Below are 17578 nucleotides of genomic sequence, written 5' to 3' on the forward strand. Positions count from 1 at the left end.
CTAAGAGGCAGCATAACTAAAATCGGAATTATCCCCAATGCTTTTATTTATTTATTTATTTATTTATTTTTTTTTCAAACAAGATACACCACCCTACACAACTGATTCATTGAAAAGAAATTCTATGATATGCCAATTTAATTTTAATGAAATAAAAAGGATTATAAGCAAAAGGAAAAAAAAAGTACATAAATGTGATGATATGCTTTAAATCTCATAAATGATCTCCTGTTGGTCAACTTTTCAACCAAATGGCAAGTTATCAGGTTTCAATGAATAACGGTATTTGCCAGAATCCGGGACCTGTGCCTAGACTTCCATCATTTCGACAATTAAATGAGACGTTGAAGGATATAGAGTTTGTTTCGCCAACACAGAGAGTTGTACAGCATCCATCTTCAATCAGAAATCTGGCGTTATTTGAGGATAGCCAGCCTGCCCCACAGAATTCATCAATAGATACAAGCTCGAATGGGCGCTCATTTGGCAAAGGTCAAGAATACATGTATGGAACTCCTATTTACGGCAGACATGAAAGCTATCCCAATCAGTACTACACCTCGAAGAACGAAGTAAGTCTACCATCGTACTCCACTTCGCCCTCGTCGATCGAAAGCTTGGATATATCGAAAACGGAACAGGATAGGGGCCAACCACACAAAGAGAACGACTACAAATTCGTGTCTGAGTTGATTAAATTTTTTACATATTTCGAGCTGAAGTGTAAGGAAATCAATGTTTTGCTGTACTACACCTATGAAAACACTGGACACACCTTTGAGAATGTTTTACAGAGAATGAAATCTGCTGAAATCGACCAGGTATTGAATAACCTTCGAAAGGTATCGGGACTATTGGAGGATGTGAAGCGGCATAAGGATAAAAAACAACTTTTGATGGGATCGAAAGTTGCAAAGGCTCAGAGTGGGAACAGTGCCAGTGCTGGTATAAAAAGAGGATTGAGTCAGCACATGTTGAACAGTTGTGCACAAAAGAAAAATCGGAGAAAGAATTTGAAGATGGAACCCTTTTTGAGTGGTGGTAATTTATTGCCAGGTAATGTTAGTACGGATCCAAATGATGCGTGCTTGTATTTTGAAAGAAAAAACCAATTTGAAGAAAGCAGGGTTGGCCCAGACTCGACTCTCAAACCAGAGGTGGTTTGTCAGCACTGCCATTCAAAGGAGACACCTGAATGGCGAAGGGGACCCGAAGGAAGTAGGACTTTGTGCAATGCTTGTGGATTGTTTTACTCCAAGTTGATAAAGAAATACGGTTTGCATGAGGCTGATAAAATCATGCTCGAGCGGAAGCAAACAGGGGCTGTGAATGATAGAAGGATATTTTGATGCTGCTCATGGGATGAAGGTTGTTTATATATATATACATATATATTCTAACAATAAGGTTATATTGATTGATCTCTCTGGCTGTATATGTTTTCTTCTTGTGTCTTATATAGAAATGCAGTTTTGTGTGTCCTTTTTCCAATTAGGTGCAGTACACTCTCATCTCATCTGGACAAAATTCTTTTTGCAAAGAGAAAACTATAAAACATTGCCCTTTTCTTATTCACACTTTAACCACAGCAGCTTCATTTGTGTCTTTACAATATGTCTGATGCTACTGACTCCAAAATAAGTAGCAACGAGTACGCTTTTCCAAGAGGAGGTGCTACTGGATTGACTCCGTTGGAGGTGAAGGAAATTTCAAACGAGGCAACCAAAGATGTATTATTTGAAGTAGCGAGTCAAAATAAAAGAACCAAGAGTGACACTGAATCAGATAAACCTCGGAAGAAGCAACGCACGAATAAGAAGAAAGGATCAAAGTTGGGTCTGTCTAATGCAGAGGATGATGCCGAGGACGAGAAGAAGACACAAGCTGAGTACTTGTCGTTTAAAAATCTAGTTCCAGGGTCATTTGCATTTGGACAAATTAAAGCAATTAACAAGTTGGATATTGCATTAGCGTTGGAAAATAGCTTGGTGGGATTTGTGCCCATCACTGCGATCAGCTCACACGTTACAGATTTGATTAAAAAATATGAAGAAGATAGCGAAGATGACGGTAGTGAAGATGATGAAGATGATGAAAATGGCGCTCTTATAAAGTCAAAATCCGAAAAAGTGTTTCCCGACTTGAAAGCTATTTTCAATGTTGGTTCATGGTTGAAAGCAAAGGTTGTTGAAACTGAGACGTCTAACAAGAAACGAATAGAGGTGAGTATTGAACCTGAAGTGGTTAACGCCAATTTAGAAAAGGAAGACTTAGTTCCGGGAAATATTTTGCTGTGCTCGGTCAAGTCTATTGAAGACCATGGTTTGATTTTGGATAGCGGAATTGAGGGGCTTTCGGCATTTGTGTCGAACAAGGAGTTAAAGAATGCTGAGATAGACCCCAATAGTCTTGGTGAAGGGTCAGTATTTACTGCCTCAGTGGTATCTAAACCCGCAGGAAGAATTATTACTGTTAAACCGGCCGCATCGACCATAAAGAAATTAACTCCAGTTACCACTATTTCATCTGTCGATGCTATACAAGTAGGAGCTATTGTGGATGCCCTTGTCAGCGATATTAATGAGTCGGGTATCTCTACAAGGGTATTTGGACTAGTTGATGGTACAATTAATTTTTCCGATGTTCAAGTGTTTAGCGTTCAAGAATTGAAGCACAAGTTTGCTATTGGAAGCACAGTCAAGGCTAGAATAATGGTGATATTGCAAAAAGGTGGTGTTCGCAAGTTGATCCTTTCATTGGTGCAGCATGTATTGCAGATGGGAAATGAAACTACCCAAACAGATGCTCTTGAGGCATTCCCTGTAGGTCACGTCTATGATGATCTGGAGGTGCTTGGATCCGATCATGAATACATTTATGCGAAGCTTGGACTGTCCACTTTTGGCCAAATCCACAATTCAAATATTGATGAAACGAAAACATTGATTGATTACAGCGTGTCTAGTAAGCACAAAGCCAGAGTAATTGGCTACAACATGGTTGAGAACTTGTACATTTTGACTTTCAAGCCTTCAACGATCGAGGCTCCTTACCTAAGTGTAAAAGATATTCCCATTGGAACACTTCTACCCAATTGTGAGATTGTTAATGTTTTGCCTGATTCCGGTGGCATTCAAGTTAAGTTTTTGGATGACTTCCATGGGTTCATTCCTCCGAGCCAAATGTCGGATGTGAAACTTGTTTACCCCGAGAGGAAATTTAGAGTCGGCTCGAAAGTTAAGGGGAGACTTTTGGCTCACAGAGGAAAGACTCCATTGGTCACAGTGAGAAAGTCATTGGTTAATTTGGAGGATGATGATATACTTTCAAACTTTGAGGAGGCAAAAATTGGCATGAAAACGAATGCCACTGTTGAAAAGTTTGTTCACGGAGGTGCCATTGTTTCATTCTTTGGATCACTTCGTGCATTTTTACCAAAAACTGAAATTTCCGAGACATTTGTCAATGATGCATCCAAATATTTAAAACTCGGTCAAGTGGTCAACGTAAAGATTTTAGATATAAACAAGGAACAAAAGCGTTTGGTGGCTACTTTGAAACAATCGAGCCAGTTGTCCACATTGCAAAAAGCCGAGATTACCAATTTGATACCTGGTACCTCTGTTGTTCAGGCAGTTGTGGTTGAAAAGAAGAATGACTCAGTGTTGATCGAGTTGGAAGGCTCAAACCTCAGAGGAGTTATTAGTGATGGACAACTTACCGACGGAAACTATGAGCAGAACAGAGCCTTGTTCAAGAAACTTGAAATTAGTTCGAAAATTGAGGTTTTGATTTTGGAAAAGGACTTGAAAGCAAGAACTGTTATAGCCACTGCCAAAAGATCTCTTATTGGGGCATCAAAGAAGAAACAATTGCCAACCGATTTTGATGATATTCAACCAAATAAAATTGTTAAAGGTTATGTCAAGTCGGTTACTAATCTAGGAATATTTGTTACTTTCACTGGAAGATTAACCGGATTGATTTTGGCGAAATATGTTTCCAAGACTGTTAATGAAGATTTGTCGAAAAGATTTTACAAGTATCAATCATTGACATGTCGGGTTTTGAGTGTTGATCTGGAAAATAAAAGATTTTTGCTCACTATTGCCGATAACAATGAAAGTACTGGGGACAGTTTGGTCAATCCCGTGGATCCAACCAAAAAGTCGATCGAAGATTATGCTCCAGGAGATTTTACAAAGGCCATTATTAAATCCGTTAAAGGTACTCAATTGAATATTCGATTAGCTGACAATTTAAACGGCCGTATTGATGCAACCCAGTGCTTTAAATCAATCAAAGATATTAGCAACTTGTCGCAGCCATTATCTGGATTTCACAAGGGTGATGAGCTCGATGTGAAAATCATAGGTGTTCATGATGCCAAGAACCATACATTTTTGCCAATAACCCACAATAAAGCTAATAAGCAAACGGTTTTGGAGTTGTCGTTGCATGATGCCAAGACACACAACAAGAACTTGAGTGATTTGAAGCTTGCTGATGTCAAAGTGGGAGACGAATTTGTTGCATTCATCAATAATGTTGATCGTGGGTTTGTCTGGGTGTCAATATCTCCATCAATCAAGGGGCGTATTTCCTTTATGGATTTATCTGACGATGGTACGATTTTCCACGATTTTGATAACAAGTATCCCACCGGTGCTGCTGTAAAGGTAAAAGTCAAGGAGGTTGATAGTGAACATCACACATTGGCCTTAACTTCAAGGAAAAACTACATTCGCAAATTTGACGATGTGGTTAAAGGAAACACTTATCCAGCACGTATTATTAAAGTCAAAGACATGTATGTATTGGTCGATCTTGGTGACAAGGTAATAGCGTCATCTTTCATTACCGATGCATTGAATGATTATTCAGATAAATTGGATCGTGCATTGCACGTCAATGAATACGTCGCGGCAAAGGTGTTGGATTTGGACGCAGACCAACAAAAGATTTCAGTTAGCTTGAGGGATGAAACTAGTTCTGATAAAACAATCAACACCTTTGAAGACTTATCTCGAGGGGACATTGTCAGAGGGTTCGTCAAAAACGTAGGTGCCAATGGTGTATATGTTTCATTAGGCAGATCGGTATTTGCATTAGTCAGGGTTTCTGATTTGAGTGATTCGTATTTAAAGGATTGGAAGAAGTTCTTCAAGCCTAATCAATCGGTTACTGGGAAAATCGTCAGTTGTAAAGAGGAAGGTAGAGTTTTGATGACTTTAAAAGAAAGCGAAGTCAATGGAGAGTTGAAAACAATGAAGACGTTTGATGATCTATCAGTTGGTGATATATTTGAAGGTTACGTAACCAAGACTACAGATTTTGGTGTATTTGTTAAATTGGATGGTACTGTAAATATAAGTGGGTTATGCCACCACTCGGAGATATCCGAAAATGATGTCAAGAATGTGATGGCATTATTTGGTGAAGGGGACCGTGTCAAGGTCAAGATATTGAAGATTGACTCAGCAAAGAAGCAGTTATCATTGGGAATGAAAGCATCGTACTTTGAAGATGCCGCTGAAGAGAGTGTCAGCGATGTTGAGATGGAAAATATCGAGGGAGAAGAAGAAGATGAAAATGAGGAGACCAGTGAAGAGAGCGAGAACGAGGATGTGATTATCGATGCCGAAGAAGAGAGCGATGATGAGGACGATGAAGAAGTAGAAGAAGAAGAGGAAGGAACGTCATTATTGGAACCTAGTGCTTTATCAACAAATGGTTTCGACTGGACTGCATCAATTCTTGATCAAACTGAAGACCACGACTCTTCCTCCGATGACGAAGATTTCATGAACAACTCCAAACGCTCTAAAGCAAAGAAATCGCGTAAACAAACCCGAGTTGAAGACAAGACCATTGATTTAAATACTCGTGCACCACAGTCGGTGGCTGATTTTGAACGATTACTAATTGGTAACCCCAACAGTTCCATCTTGTGGATGAATTATATGTCATTCAATTTGCAATTGAGTGAGGTTGATAAAGCCAGACAAATTGGTGAACGTGCTTTGGAAACAATCAATTATCGTGAAGAGCAAGAAAAGTTGAATATATGGATTGCTTTACTAAACTTGGAAAATACCTTTGGCACTGATGAGAGTTTAGATGCTGTATTCAAAAAGGCTTGTCAATATATGGATGCATTTACAATTTATCAAAAATTGGCCAGTATTTTAATTTTGAGTGAAAAGTTTGAACATGCACGTGACTTGTTTAAAGTTATGGGTAAAAAGTTTGGTCAAAGTGTCTTGACTTGGGTATTGTATGGATCATTTTTGTTGGATCAAAATTTGAATAATGAGGCTCATCAAGTGTTGGCGAAGGCTTTGCAAGTGTTGCCTAAACGTGACCATATTGAGGTTGTACGAAAGTTCGCTCAATTGGAATTTGCCAAGGGTGAGGTTGAACAAGCAAGATCCTTATTTGAAGGGTTGATTGCTGATGCACCAAAGCGTATTGATTTATGGAATGTATATATTGATCAAGAAATCAAATACGGTGGTGGTGAGAACGACAAAGGTGTTGGTGCTGGTTCTAATAAGCAGCAAATTGAAAACTTGTTTACCAGAGTGATTGAAAACAAAAGAGTATCGCGTAAACAGGCTAAATTCTTTTTCAACAAGTGGTTGGCATACGAAGAGGGTCAAGGTGACGATAAGATGGTTGGTAAGGTTAAAGCAAAAGCTATTGAATATGTGCGTGATAATGAGTAAGAAGGTAAAAGAGGTTTGGATTAGATGTCAAAAAGGCTTCAAGAAGTGAGAATAACTAAACCAAAGATTAGAGAGCCAACGCTTGAGTGGGGGGGGGGGGGGACAGTATGGCTGCGTCCTTTGTCAATTGAGCTGTTTTATAGATAGGTAATTTCATCTTTTTTTAACAATAAAAATTGAACATTAATGTATTATTTTAAACAGTAAGGAAAACTCAGGTGTTTTACTTTTCTAGTAAAGGGAGGGGAGTCCCGGAGATGGTTGGGTTAAGGGGGCTGGGGTGGAAAGGCAATGTAATGGGGTAAGAAAAAGAAACCGTATGAAGGTAAAAGCGATTGATCTAAGACATTTTACTCAAAACTGAAACCATTGGTTACGCAAAGTCTAAAAGGGAGAGTGTGGAGAGTGTGGAGAGTGTGGAGAAAGAGAGTGTGTGTGTGTCTGGTGTGAGTGAAGGTGTAAATGTTGTATATATGTATATGTATGTAATGTATATGCATATTGTCTTAATTGTAAAAGTGTTGAGATAGAGACAGAGAAAGACAAAGAATGAGAGATCTCTTTCTAAGTTGGATTTACGAATGAATGAAAAGGGAATGAAGTAATAGAATGACTAAAGATATGTTGTTGAAATTGTCCACTCCCCCTCCTTCTTCTCACCCCCACTAACTAAAACCCAACATAAACTGTGTGCTTTTGTATATACAGTTTTCACTGTGTCTCCTTAGTTTGTTGGGTAAGACATAGGCAGACATTTGTGATTCACGCATTATATGTATATATGTATATACTCTAGATAGTATCCAAGTAAGATTCTTTAGACCTGAGTACAGGCTTACTTGAGTATTGATTAAATCTGTGTTTGTCTCACTATTGTCTAAGAAAAACAGAACAAAATATTTATCACATGCAAAAATAAAGTTAATCTTGCAAAAAAAAAGACAAAGAAAAAAATAAAATCAAAATTAAATATAGAAACAAAAAAAAAAATAGATTTTCACAAGACAAAGTAAAAATAAATTAAAAAAGAAGGTGATTTCTTTCTTCTTCAAGTTCGCCAATTGTACTTGAAATTGACCTCTCCTATTAGAAATGTCTCCCACTCAAAGTGAAGTAAAAAAAAGAAAATAGGTACAGATATTACTACATAGTACGTTTGTTGTTTCTGTGATAGAGTTATACATATAGATATCTATGTAAAAAGATCAGCTGAAATTGTGTTTGAATCTTTGGTGGAGAAGAAAGTGGGGGTAAAAGGCTTTCTCTGTCTGTCGCTATCTGTCGTTGTCTGTTTTTCGTTTCTAAACCTTTTTTTTTTTTTATTAGGACGAAAATTAAAAGAAATAAACCGTATAAAAATGCTTAAATAATTTGGTAGTGAGACACAAAAATAAAATTATAGAGAGAGTCACGTGCACAGCCTCGGAGTTTTTCAATTGTCCTTTTTATTGTGATGTCTTGTGAAAAGAAACACACACATGCACACGCAGACACACACGCAGACACACGCGCAGGCATTCAACCGAAACATTAAAAGAGTAAAGACAAAACAGATAAATTCTCACCACTCTCATTGTCCACTGATATCAAAAGAGGTGACGCCAGTTATCAGTTGTTGAAGACCATAAAGAGGAAAGACTACAAGTAGATTGTATTACACTCAAAGTAAAGCTTCACATGATAAACTTTTTTTCGCCATTTGTTTTTTGTTTTGTTTATTTTTCTTTGTTAACTTTTGTGCCAAACAAGGAGGTAAAGGAGAAGAGAAAGTCAAATAGTCGATAGGTAAACTATACTAACTCCGAGATTCTAACAAAGCAAGTGATAGATAGTCTTATGATTGATGCTTAGTTGTTGGTATCATTCTAAAATCCCTTGCTTCATATATATATATATATATATATATCTCCGTTTGGAGTTTTGCTGTATATGATATCATTTTATACACATTCATAAAATTATCACACTCATTTATTTTGAAAAGAAAAACATGCAGATGTTTTACGTACTATATTACGTAATAACAAACGTTTAACTTTTATTATTCTATTTTATTTTATTTTCTCTCTACATTTAACAATTTTTCTTTTTTCCTTTCTTTTTTATAAAGAGTCTAAGAAACGACCATATCTAGTGATAAATCCCAACACTTTTATATATATATATAAATTCATCATCATCATCATCATCATCACCACCATAGTATCAAATCTATAAGATATATATATATATATATATATATATATATATATCCCCATTTCTTCACTACACTTTGCAGAATATTTTCAACTTTTGTACTGCCCGTCTATATTTTACAGAGAGTGCACACATTTACATATACATATTCATATACAAAGTTGTACTGGTGATATATATTTTCACCTGCCCCACATTACACCTCACCACAATATAATATACTCACTTCGAGTAATCCCATCCCACCAACAGTGCTAAGCTGTAATTTCTATAAGACTAGTAGCCGAATTGGAAAAATATCAAAGTATGGACCCACACTCTTCAAAACCACCACCTTCTCCTCACAATAACAGAGATTCCACTGCTAGATCTCAACCACTAGGGGCTGATACCAACACTTCTGCTACACCAGAGTTACCACCTCCTCCGTACTCAAAGGATCCAATTATTCACAATACGTCCGCTTCTCAACCCCAACGACCAGGCTCTACAATGTCGGCATCCTCACTTTCTATTCATCACATGCTAAACTCTGAGAACCTGCACCAGCACCAGCACCAGCAACAACTGCTTCCACTACCACATGTGTCTCCTGAACAAAGAGATTTGTCAGCTGCAGAAGCACTAACGCAGTTGACTGGAAGCGCTACTCCTCCTTCTGATGCTGATACTATGGTAACTACCGACTATGATGAAGATTGCGACATGGCAGATTCAGAACATCAACAACAACAACATCATCATCACCAACAGAGACACCCCCTTGTTTCAACTGTTTCAATGGTTGCCAAACATCCCATTGTGATGAATGCAGTTAAGTACTATGAAACTTCCAAAAGAAGATACTCTTCATTTAACTATGCTGCTGGAATTGTTGAAGCTGCTGCTATACCTGTGGTTACCAGAATTGAGGACAATTTAAACACTAGACATCAAACAAAGAGGCATGTGTCATCATCATCATCATCATCACATGGTGCTGGATCGCCTCTTTCGCCAACATTGAATCAGTATAGCATGTCATCATTCGACAATAAGCAAAAGAAGCGAAGACTATCTTCATCTTCCGCAATTTCCGTTGCAACAACTTCATCACAATCTGGTATTGTACCTAGTTCAGATGCAAAGAGGAGATTGCAATTTTGTATCCATATCCTAAGGGCAGCTAATGCTACAATTAATTCAAAGATTAATTTTCTTCAGCTTAAACTCGATGAAACTGAAATGGCAATTAAAGAAAAAAGGCATCAATTACAAGCCCAACGATCAAATGAAAGCATTATTTCTGACCAAACAACTGAAAAGACAAAGGGAGAGATAGTGGGTACTGTCAAAAAGATTATCCATCTTATTCTGAACTTTCGTCCAAGTACTTTGTCGGCAACAGCGCCAACACAGGCAGCACAGGCAACACAAACAACAGAGACTACACCGGCAACACCTACAACACCAGCAGCATGCCATCCCAACACACTATCTCGTACTAGTTCCTTCAACGGAACCCCCGTACCTAGTGGTTCTACTGGAACTGCAAACACACCTACAACTACGTTAACTCCAACTTCGTCTCATGGATCGTGTTTGCAAGAATACGAATTGAAAAATACCATACGTGATATTATATTGCGTTTACCTGCATCGTTGCAACATGCTGAAAATGATGGGGGCAATGATCGTATATTTGTTTTTGCTAAGGAAAGTTTGGAGATGATTACAAAATTGACTAATGTTTTCAGTCTGCAATTGGAGCACGTTGAAACGTGGGTTAATGGAGAAGTACAAGAACCAACCAATGAAACTAGTGGTGGGGTTGCAAATGAGATAAATGATCAAGAAAAGGAAAACGATGTGGAAATGAAGGATGAAAAGAATTTCGATCTGGCTAGTACTAGATGTTCAAGTGAAGAGCCAGATGGCATAACTTCGGCGACAAAGAGAATGAGGATTGACGAGTTGATTGAAAACTGATAGTAAATGAACTTACTTTATTAGGAATCGTGTATGGTTACACTTTGCTCGATTTAAAAAAAATGGCAAAGCAGCTTTAATTTGTTAAGTACGTTTGGCTTTTGGGTCACAAGGTAAGATGGAACTTTGAGTTGATCTCAGATGTGTACATCTGGTAACTTTAATATGTAACTTATGCTTAAAAGCTTTTCTTTTTTTTTTTTAATGATCAAACTTATTTGATGTAAACCCTTTACAAAAACTGGGTCAGCATCATATCTCTCTGCTATTTACTTCTGAGCTAGTAATTGTTGCAAAGAAGTACCTTTAGTACTAGTTTGCACCTATATCTGCGTGCGGCTTTTACCTCTCTAGTTAATGATTCAAACATATACGTTTTTGCTGTGCATGTGTATCTCCATTGTAAGTTTGAAGAGACACCGAAGTAAAAGGCGCACAAAGAAATATTTGTCTTCTCTCTTTAGTCGTTTTTCATTCAATTTCAAAAAAAACAAAAGAAAAGAAAAAAAAAAAAAAACCAAAAAAAGAAAAGAAGTCTGCAATCAGAAGGAAAGAGGTCAAATATACAGAAGTCTATTTACAGTTTGTGTGTCACATACCTCTCCACCTTCTATCTACATGAAATACATCATCAACACGTACTTTCTTTAAGATCATAACAAATCGACTGTTGATTTCTTTTTCACGTTTTACAATGTCTTGGACACCCGATGCAAATGCCGTTGAACAACTCAAACATATTTTTCAAGGAACTTTGTCACCAAATAATGAAGAACGAAAATTAGCTAATGAGGCTTTAGTACAGGCCAAACAGAATTTAGAAATTGAAAATTATTTATTTACAATCTTGGTATTTGACAATACAGCCAAACCCGATGTACGTGCAGCAGCAGGTATCAACTTGAAGAATATCATTTTGAAAAACAAGTCGAATCATCTGATCGATAGAAGTTATATTACCAATAACATCATTCAAGGCTTGACAAGCCCTGATGCAATGGTGAGAAATATTACCGGGAATGTAATAACTTCGCTATTTTCGATTTATGGAATATCACAGTGGGGCACAGCCCTAACCAGTTTGTTAACTTTGGCTCATCATGGTCAAGGTGATGGAGACCATACAACAACAAGCCACCAGTTTTCTGCTCAAGAAGCAGCAATGAGCGCCCTTGCTAAAATCTGCGAGGACTCGTATTATGAACTAGATCGAGAATACAATGGCGAACGACCATTGAATTTGTTACTTCCCGAATTTTTGAAATTAATGGATCTGCCTAGTATGAAAGTCAAGGCATTTGCGGTACATTGCTTCAATCAATTTATCATTTTAGACACTCAATCGTTTCTCGTCTTGATTGACCAATTTTTAACCAAAATATTCGAATTGGCACAAGGTACTGATAGTATTGAAACATCCGATGCATACACTTTGAAGAAGAACATATGCACCGCCTTCCTTTCGATTTTGGAAACAAGACCAGATAAATTGGCACCTCATATCGATGGAATAATGAGCTATTGTTTACACGTGATACAAAAGGGCACCAATAATGAATTAAGTTTGGAAGCAGGAGAATTTTTGTTGGCATTGGCAAGTTCTAGTGACTTTAAAGCTGTCTTTACCACCGATAAATTGAAGGTTATTCTACCAGTATTGTTGGATAACATGGTGTATTCAGAGGAAGAAATGTTTCTCATGGAAGTGGCTGACAATAATGATGATGCCAATGTGGCAGATAAGGACGAAGATATCAAGCCAACCAATGCCAAGTCAAAAGACGCAAGACGAACCAATGGAACTACTAAAGGTGATGCTGCTAATATTGAGAATGGTGTAGCAATATCTGAAAACGGAGATGGGTCATATAGCAATGGTGCTGATAATGACAATGGAGATGACGATGACGACGACGATGATGATGATGAAGAAGACGATGAAGATGACATGGGTGAGTGGAGTTTGAGGAAATGCTCAGCAGCAACATTGGATGTATTGAGTGAAAACTTACCGCAAGAAGTTCTCATTTTGGCCTTGCCCATCTTACAAGAAAAAATCATGTCAACAGAATGGCCCACTAGAGAAGCAGCAATTTTAGCATTCGGTGCAATGAGCAACAGCTTTATCAATTTAGCCAGTGATAAGCTACCCCAACTTGTGCCATTCCTCGTTGATAGATTACAAGATGATCAACCAAGAGTAAGACAAATTACCTGTTGGACGTTATCAAGGTATGCAGGATGGGTAAGTCAGGAAGCACATGAAGGTGGTGAGTATGCCACTTTTTTCCAACCCACATTCCAATCGATTGTTGCTTGTGCATTGGATCCTAAAAAGATTGTCCAAGAAGCTGCTTGTTCTGCACTTTCTGCCTTTATTGAAGAGAGCGATCCGCAATTGATTGAATTTTATCTTGAACCATTACTACATCATTTTGCACAATGTTTCCAAACATACCAGCGTAAAAACTTAATCATATTGTACGATTGCGTTCAAACATTTGTGGAAAAGATGGGATACGAAAACTTATCTCGAGATCCCAAGTATGTTACCATTTTGCTTCCTCCGTTGTTACAAAGATGGGACCAGTTACTGGATGATGACACGGCGTTATGGCCACTACTTGAATGTATGGCATCGGTTGCTGCCACGTTGAAAGAGTTGTTTGCCCCCTATGCTATTCCTGTATACGACAGAGCTTTGAAGATTTTGTCAAATTGTATTCTTATGGACCAGAATTGCCAAACTGATCCATCAATAGATACACCAGAAAAGGATTTCATGGTTACTTCGTTAGATTTGATTGATGGGTTGATCCAGGGATTTGAGTTTCACTCAATTGATTTGATTCAACATCATGACAAGCCAAGTTTTGACTTGACTGATTGTTTGTTGGTTTGTTTTGAAGACTTCAATTCTGATGTTAGACAATCGGCTTATGCATTACTTGGAGATATGGCCATTTATATCATAGATACCTTGAAGCCTTATTTACATCCGATTTTCATTAGCATTGGTAATGAAATAAACAACCGAAATTCTGAGACTTTCCCCGTTTACAATAATGCTATTTGGGCACTAGGTGAGATGATTATTCGGTTGCCAGCAAAAAATACAGAAGCGTACTTGTCTAATTTAATCAATTTGTTGGTGCCAGTTCTCAATAGTACTGATACTCAAGACACGGTATTGGAGAATTGTGCTATATGCTTAGGAAGAATGGGGCTTGTTGGGGCAGAATTACTTGCACCAAGATTAATTGAATTTGTTACTCCTTGGTGCACGAGATTTGTGAACTTGGTTGATAACGAAGAAAAGCAAACAGGGTTACAAGGAATGTTGAAAGTCATTGAAGTGAATCCTGATTCTGGTTTTGGTGGATTACAAACCCAGCAAGGTAAAGTTAATCTTGCCAAATTTTTGGAAGTGTTGGCTAATTATGAAGATGCTACAAGTGAATTGCAACAACAATTTTTAAATTTAATTAATCATTACAAATCAGTATTGGGACAAGACGGATGGAATCAAGTGTTGAAATTGGTGAATCCTTCATTAAGAAATAGTTTGGATGTATAATGGCGGTGTAAATGGGAGAGGGTGGGATCTAGAGAAGAAGATGATTATAAGCAGATGACATGTGCTTGATTGAGTCAATGATTAAGTGACTAACTTTTATAATAGCTTATTGATTAGTTTATAGATATATAGGATTATAAGAAAAGTAAATAGACTTGGTTTTGAAACAAATCAACAAAAAACAAAATTAAGCGGAAAAGCACACTGACTGCGTGAAACAGGTTGGAATCTTTATCAAATATTGGGTTATCGTTGGCCAAACCTCATATAAAGACAAAATTTATGAAGAGCTCAGTCTATTATCATGTGTTTTGGTATATATATTGAGCGGTGTCATCCTTTTTTGCTTTTCAATTCATGCTATGTATTATTTTTTTAATATGACATCAAATTCAATCAACCTCTCACTCTATCTCTCTCTGTGTACCTCTCTCTGTGTACCTCTCTCTGTGTCTCTCTGCCTCTCTATCTTATTGTATCGCTCCTTGTGCACACTTGCAAGTCAATATAATTAAGGGCACTAGCATCAACAATATAAAACACGAAGGTTGTAAATAACAAAGCAAAACCTTCCCCAGCAGTTAGGTCAATCAATATTAGGAAACTTTTGACTCATTCGGAACTTCTTTGGCCTTGCAAAGCAACCTAATTATAACTGCAGTAGCTATTTCTCTATCCCAATATCCTTCTCTTTTGTAGACAAGTACTCCTTGACCGCATCGCCCCAAGACTCCCTTTTCTTATAATATGACACATCCAGTGGCAATAAATCGATACCTCGAATTAACTCTTTGCCCAAGTTTTCTTCATTTTTAATCTTTTCCAAGCTAGTTAAATATGTTCGAACCGTCATTACAACAGCACCGGTTAGTGCTATTCTGGTTAACACTTGTCTTTCACATCTCAAAAAGCATCCATTGGCAAAATCAATATCTTCGACTGATAACTTCTTTATCACCTCGCCCTTTCGTGCATGATTCGCCAATGTAAAGTAATCACCATGAGTTTGTATTGACCAATTATGCCTTACCCATAAATCAGTTTGCTTCAAATTATTGAAAAACTTGTGCATGGGGCTATGTAACCTTGGCTTGTATTGTGGTACTAAGTCGTGGATGTAGGAAATTGGTTTATTGAACAAGATACTGGGGTCAAACCCAGCAGGAAACCCCACAATTGATGATCGCAAAATATACTCTTGTTCTTTGTCATTTGGATCATCCTTCAACAACAATACGAAATCCTCTTCCATGTTGGACCCAATATTGAGCAATATCTCATAGGATGGTAATTTGCTCGCATCTTTGCTAAATCTCAATCCATTGATTTTGTTTTCAATCATTCTAGTCTTGGGATCCAATACGAAGTACTGAGGAAACCTTTGTAGGTAAAAATCAAAAATCACTTCATAAAGCTCTTGTAGTGCTTTTGTTGACTTGGAATCCTCAAAAATGTGCATTGTTTGTTTTGGGTTCACCTTGAGCGATTGTGCCTTTAATGTAGTCACTTTATGATAAGTGTTTTCAATCAACAACCAGTCACTAGGAGTATTTGATATGTCCTTGACTCCAATTTTGGGATTAAAGTTTCGTTTACCAACGAATGGGCGTATTGGTAGTGGCTGTTGCTCTTGCCATTTGAAATCTGGATCTATTGGTGTCACTTTTGCAATGAGTGGGTGATGGCGCCTCTCTGGGTTATGAATCAAATATGCCGCTGTTAATGATAGGACAAGTACTACTGCAATAATCACTTGTAACTCGGACATCTTTCTGAAATACTAGGGAAAAAATGGTTTCCTTAAAAAACATAATATGTTGGAACTTTTGTTGGCTTATCAATATATTATTTACTTTATCTTTGTTGTTCGGGTTAAAGTTGCGTTATATTTTTTTAGACGCAAATTATCTCTCCGCATCTGTCGCGCATTTCACAAAAGTCCTTTTAATTTTAATCGAGTTGCGTATAAAGTGCAATACAAGATGGAGTAAGATCGAAAAATACTGTTTACCCAAATTCCAATTAAAATTTCACTGTATATCAAGTTAAACCGGTTGTTAAAATAAAGTATGCTTAGTTAGATCCCTGAATGGTGCTATTTGGTGGGATTTCCAGGTATTGAAAAGGTTAAATGCACCTCAGAACCATATCAGAAGTATCATCATGAAGTAACTTTTGTTGCAAACCAAGCTAAAATTGAGGACTAAAAGTTGACAACCAATGGATAAATGAGTTACAACATAAAAGATTCTTCCTTATAGTATGTGAGAATTGTATAGAATTTGTCAATAAAATAACTTAAAATTGAAAAGAGAACCACAACAAAGTAAACCACTAAAGGAAAGCAGCATGTAGAGGCATCAAAAGGGATTTGACAGTGAAATAACTGCAAAAGTGGATCAAAATTGTAGTTTTATTATTTATAATGACATATTAACTACTCTTATCCAAGTCGTCATATAAGACCTCATTGACCAAAGTTATTGGAAGATCCCACACTCCACTTGGAGCTTGATGTATGTAATCCTTTATGACTTGGTTACTCTCTCTGCCACTCTCATTGGGAAACTGTGTATGTTCGTCTATAAACGTATTGACATCATCCAAATCTAAAGTCAACACCTCGGTATTGTATAGTGCTAGGAACCAGTAGATAAACAACATCAACATTAGCGAATAGCTGGGGATAGCAATGCTCCAATATTTATCTGGGTAGTAATCAATGGACAATTTATGTAGTGTTGCTGGTGGTACCAATGTCCACGTAATATATAAAAAAAGGACCAATGAACTCAACACATATATGGTAAACCCTCGATATTCCGCTTGAGACAGTTTAATATTTGAAACAGTGATATCTGATTCCCTTGCTAACTGATCTTCGTTGTTAACGCTTACGTTGTGGTCCATATCTTCTTGTTGTTCTTGTTCTTGTTCTTGTTCTTCTTCTTCTTCTTCTTCAGAAGACTCCTGGTCTAATCTTCGTAGTATAGGTTTTGGTGAGGGGGACCTCAATGCTTGTGATGAACGTGACTTTAGATCTAGAAAGGACATATCAATAAGGAAAGATAGATGTGTATGGGGGTATGTATATATATATATATATATA

The 17578-nt window shown here is 37.3% G+C and overlaps 6 protein-coding genes across 6 annotated transcripts; 4 read left to right on the forward strand and 2 right to left on the reverse strand. All coding sequences in view use genetic code 12, as the record gives it.

Annotated features, from left to right (window-relative positions):
- Nucleotides 1-251: 251 nt before the first annotated feature.
- Nucleotides 252-1349, forward strand: CANMA_001196 (uncharacterized protein; the record flags this gene model as incomplete). The annotated part of the gene is made up of 1 exon (XM_051813139.1): nt 252-1349. The coding sequence occupies one exon, from the start codon at nt 252-254 to the stop codon at nt 1347-1349; it is 1098 nt and encodes a 365-aa protein (XP_051673160.1).
- A 264-nt stretch (nt 1350-1613) lies between these two features.
- CANMA_001197 (uncharacterized protein) lies at nt 1614-6728 on the forward strand (the record flags this gene model as incomplete). The annotated part of the gene is made up of 1 exon (XM_051813140.1): nt 1614-6728. The coding sequence occupies one exon, from the start codon at nt 1614-1616 to the stop codon at nt 6726-6728; it is 5115 nt and encodes a 1704-aa protein (XP_051673161.1).
- Nucleotides 6729-9230: 2502 nt separating this feature from the next.
- OPI1 (transcriptional regulator) lies at nt 9231-10892 on the forward strand (the record flags this gene model as incomplete). Its single annotated transcript, XM_051813141.1, has 1 exon — nt 9231-10892. The coding sequence occupies one exon, from the start codon at nt 9231-9233 to the stop codon at nt 10890-10892; it is 1662 nt and encodes a 553-aa protein (XP_051673162.1).
- A 694-nt stretch (nt 10893-11586) lies between these two features.
- On the forward strand, nt 11587-14469 carry CANMA_001199 (uncharacterized protein; the record flags this gene model as incomplete). Its single annotated transcript, XM_051813144.1, has 1 exon — nt 11587-14469. One exon carries the CDS (start codon nt 11587-11589, stop codon nt 14467-14469), a length of 2883 nt encoding a protein of 960 aa, XP_051673163.1.
- A 664-nt stretch (nt 14470-15133) lies between these two features.
- Nucleotides 15134-16237, reverse strand: CANMA_001200 (uncharacterized protein; the record flags this gene model as incomplete). Its single annotated transcript, XM_051813145.1, has 1 exon — nt 15134-16237. One exon carries the CDS (start codon nt 16235-16237, stop codon nt 15134-15136), a length of 1104 nt encoding a protein of 367 aa, XP_051673164.1.
- A 665-nt stretch (nt 16238-16902) lies between these two features.
- GPI19 (phosphatidylinositol N-acetylglucosaminyltransferase) lies at nt 16903-17523 on the reverse strand (the record flags this gene model as incomplete). The annotated part of the gene is made up of 1 exon (XM_051813146.1): nt 16903-17523. One exon carries the CDS (start codon nt 17521-17523, stop codon nt 16903-16905), a length of 621 nt encoding a protein of 206 aa, XP_051673165.1.
- Nucleotides 17524-17578: the final 55 nt, after the last annotated feature.

The sequence above is a fragment of the Candida margitis genome (assembly GCF_024628925.1).
Source record: "Candida margitis strain CBS 14175 chromosome Unknown scaffold56, whole genome shotgun sequence".
In the NCBI taxonomy this organism is placed as follows: Eukaryota; Fungi; Ascomycota; class Pichiomycetes; order Serinales; family Debaryomycetaceae; genus Lodderomyces; species Lodderomyces margitis.